General features: G+C 46.9%; 1 protein-coding gene across 1 annotated transcript; it reads left to right on the top strand.

Moving 5' to 3' along the window:
* The first annotated feature begins 766 nt into the window (after positions 1–766).
* On the top strand, positions 767–1,285 carry LOC147635556 (uncharacterized). The gene has a single exon (XM_086802285.1). The coding sequence runs from the start codon at positions 767–769 to the stop codon at positions 1,283–1,285; it is 519 nt and encodes a 172-aa protein (XP_086658411.1).
* Positions 1,286–4,272: the final 2,987 nt, after the last annotated feature.

Genomic DNA, 4,272 nt, shown 5'->3' with positions numbered 1-4,272 from the left:
GGCCTTCTCCTTCCCCTTGTGTGGTAGCTCTCAGCCAGATAATGCCAGATTGGACTCTACCAGAGGCTATACGCTTCCTGCGTGCTCAGATTCTTGAGTTCTCACACCATCTTGCGGATTTGGAGTGCACGGATCTTCTTGCTCACTTTTGGGACTTGGCCAAATTCATGGTTGTACCAAGCACACCGATGAGCGCCATCTTATTATGTATTTGATTGTGGATTCCAGGGTGACCCCTTGCTATGTATATATACATGAGGATGAGATCATAAAGGATGTGGCGAGAAAGTTGGCACTTGAGACCTGGAGTTGCTTGAGACGCGCTTGACCGGTTTTAGGGGGACGTTTGGACTCGGATTATTCCCCGTCCAAACCTGCCTCTAAAATCGTGCGGTTTGCGGCTGTGGCCTCCTCTTGGTTTTCGCAGTCCCCATGAGGATCATCTCATGGAATGTTCAGGGGCTTGGAGGCCCTAATTTCTTACACTACCGTGGGCGTTTGCGCCAGGAGATGATGCGTTGCTTGACTGGTGGTCAAGTGGATGTACTTATGCTACAGGAGCATCATTTGATAGAGAGCCGTACTCGGCGATGTGGACAGCTTATGCGTAGACACTCCGAGGTGTTTTGGTCAGCAGCCTTTGGACCCTCTGGTATTCAGGGGGGTATGTATGTCTATTGCGGATACATGGCGGGCAGCCATTGTTGACAGAGGCATTGTTATCCCTGGACGAGCATAGTGGATGATTTTTCAATGGGGGGAGGTCATGCTTGGTAATCTGAACCTCTATGCCCCGAATCATGAGAGTGCTCGAGCGGAGTTCTGGACTCAGATTGCCGATGCTTTGCCTAGAGTTGATGAGTGGTGTATTGGGGGTGACTTCAACATGATTGAAGCACCTGAGGACAGATGCTGGGGCAGCCAGACCACTATACATGGCTCAAAGCTTGCAACATGGGAGAGGCTTTGTTTGTCTTTGAGAATTGTTGATGCATGGCACTCTCAGGGCTTTGCACGCGAGCAGAGTAGTCTCCTTTTTTCCAGATCCGATAGACGGATTGGCAGCACGAACCTCTCACGGATTGACAGGATGTATGCTAGTGACTTGCTTGTGGACAGAGGGGGATTTGTGGGTATTCTTGCTGGTACTTGTATGTCAGACCATGCTCCTGTTATGCTTGTTCTCTTTGAGGGATGTCGGAGATTCTCGCAGTCCCTACTTATTCCAAAGACTGTGCAGATTGATGAGAGCTTGACTAAGAGGGTTGAGCAGATTTGGACTTAGACTCAGATAGCATCTGAGTCGCCGGCACAGTCCTTGGAGAGGGACCTAGAGCATATCAGCACCTTCTTCAGAGAGGAGGCGAGTGTCACCAATTGGTCGACCATTTGGTCCATCTCCAGTTTTGCGTCTCGTTCACTTGAGGCCAGGCCGGTGTCTCATGTGAAGAGGCCAGTATTTTGCTGACATGGACGGGAGCCAGACTGGTGCCACCCGTGTATGACCTGGACTGTGTTCAACCCATGGAAATGTCACGCCATGGAAGAGCCAGTATTCGTGCCGTGTTTTGCCTATGGGACTGTCACACCATAGGGAGGAGACTCGTGTCTGGAACTGTGTCTTACCTATGGGACTGTCACTCCATAGGAAGACCAGGTTTTTATGTTTTTATGTCGTGCCAGTTTTGTGCCGACAGATATTTTGTACTTATTCAATGAACGGGAGATATTTCCATGTTACTATTTGCACATGCACACATATTTTGCATGTTTGAAACTGTTTTCGCATGACATATATTTTTGTGTTTGCCTGCTTGACGTGCTACTTACTGAGCGGGGACGCCTGCCAGTGAGTCGTGAAGTCTGCTCTGTATTCTGACGAGTTTTGGTGCATGTGAACAGGTGGTAAGTATGTCGCACATGTTGTTTTAATGTTTCATATTCTAACCTTTTATTTTATAAGGTTTAATGTTCACACACACTTAAAAGTGGGCACCCACTTAGGGACCAAGGTGGGGAGTCCCACTTTAAGTGAGTGTGGGGGTGGGTGTCACCATTTGGCGACCCAAATGGTTCACTCTTGCTTTCACACTATGTACATATTGGATTGGTGTCCATGGCTTATGGAATATGCCTATGCAGGTGATTGACACGTGTCATGCTGTATAGTTGGATATGATATTCCGCTGGGACTTGATGTTATCATGCCCGGAATATCTGGAGGACTTGGCTTTCCGCTGGGACTTGTGCCTTTGTGTACATGCCCGGAAACGCCTGGAAGACTTGGCTTTCCGCTGGGACTTGTGCCTTTGTGTACATGCCCGGAAACGCCTGGAGGATTGGCTTTCCACTGGGTCTGGTATCGCATATACTTGCCTGGAAACGCCTGGTCTTATATGGTTTCATGAACGGGAATTGCTCATGCCAATGCTGCATTGCATAGCATCTTTATGTGCTTGCCTGCAAATGAAATTGCATGCTGTTTTCATGCCTGCATGACCTATGTGTAGTTCCGGGCTAGGGGACGCCCGCCCGTGAACCGTGCGTGTGAAACTGTCTGCTGACATGGTTGTGTGGCATGTGAACAGGTGGTAAGTATTACCCAAATCTAGGCTCAAATAGCCCTTAGGACTTAGCCAATATTTATAAGTGAGTGCGTTCCCACTTCATTAAAGTTTGGGCACCCAAAAGTCACTTATAAATTATGACCGCTTCCAAGTTCACACTCACTGAAGTCCCGAGGCGGACAAGACTCAATGTCCAGGACCTGATCCTCCCCTTTTACTCATAAATGGGCATCTCCCCATGTCCCTTCACCTGATTGGACCCCAATTCACTTACTTATTAAGAGAAATTCGTGTTTTCTCTTCATGAGGATTTTTGGAGGCTGAAAACTCTGTTTTTCCACCATTTTTCTCCATTTCCAAGCTCTCCATAGCCATACCCAACTTGCTAGGGTGTTTTCCAAGCTTCCAAGAGTGTTTCCAAGTGCTAATCACTCTCCTACTCACTCCCAATGACTGAAATTCAGCAAAACAGCTCTCATGTTTGCTGTAATTTCTGGTCTTTTTGCTGAAAACCCTAATTTCAGCCTTCCTTTCTCAAGTTGAACCATAGGGGAAGCTTTCCCAAGGTTCCCTTCATCCTCTTGAAGACTTTTGTCGCGAAGGATTGCGGCAAATCGAAGATATCAACACTTCTAAAGCTTCCAACGCGAAGGCTTCCGCTTGCAACAACTTCTATGAAGACTGGTAAGCTAATTGGACAATGTGTTGTCATTACTTACTCAGTAGAAGGGCAGGACTCCTTGTTTAGCCGCCCTGTGTAGTATTTCTCTTGTCCTATGTGCTCTTGAAGATGTTGCTACCTTGCTTGGTAGAACATAGAGCCAATGGTAGAGAATATGGGCACTGAAGTCGGGCCGGGCATCAAGGCAGCTCCTTGGTGATCTACATCGACATACCATTGTTTTCTAAATGCTGAATTTCATATGCATTGGCATGGAGGATTTGGCAATGAATGCCCGTGAAGCTATGTATTGAATTTCTCCAATAGTAATACAATTTACTCAAGGGAGGGGTCGGCCGTTCCGGCTCATTGTGTGCCTCTTGTCAATTCAGCAATTTACTTCTTGTATTTGAGCAAGTGTCCTTCAAATCTTAGTGTATTTAAGTGTATTGATTAGCATTGTGTTCAACCAAGTTACATTGGTATCAGAGCATACGGTTCTCTTTCACTTCTATCGTGAGAGACGATCACCGTGAACACTAGCTATCTCTACACTTAGAACATTATGGACAGCCATACAATGAATGTTGGAGATGCTAATACAAGTGGCAGGGACAATGAAATGCATGCCTCCAATGCTTTACAGGATGAGCAAACTCATGTGGTGCACAATAGGGAACATGAATATGTGGGACAGCCGTCTCGTGGCAAAGAGAAGATGCAAGAAGAAGAGTCCATAGTCTTGAGAGCTGAACTTACTCGTATGCAGGCTCTTCTCCAAGCACAACAAGAAGAATTGAATCTATATCGCCGCGAGGATCCATTGGTACATGATCGTTTGAAGGCCAAGAAAGCTGAATCTTATATGGATCATGCAATGGCAATGATTGCTCAAGAGTTGCACATGCAACCGAGGGATGCAGCACGTGCATACTTGGCTCGTACCGAGGATGCCTATGCAGAAAAGGCAACCATCCCACATGTCTTGGAATCCCCACAAGTGCCCGAACAAGAAGTTATGTCTAAGAGGATGAACCTCCATGC

The sequence above is a fragment of the Cibotium barometz genome, chromosome 9 (assembly GCF_041138505.1).
Source record: "Cibotium barometz isolate CiBa-2024 chromosome 9, ASM4113850v1, whole genome shotgun sequence".
NCBI classification, from domain to species: Eukaryota; Viridiplantae; Streptophyta; class Polypodiopsida; order Cyatheales; family Cibotiaceae; genus Cibotium; species Cibotium barometz.
Note: the sequence above shows the minus strand (reverse complement) of the source record. Positions and strands in the feature narration are given on the sequence as shown.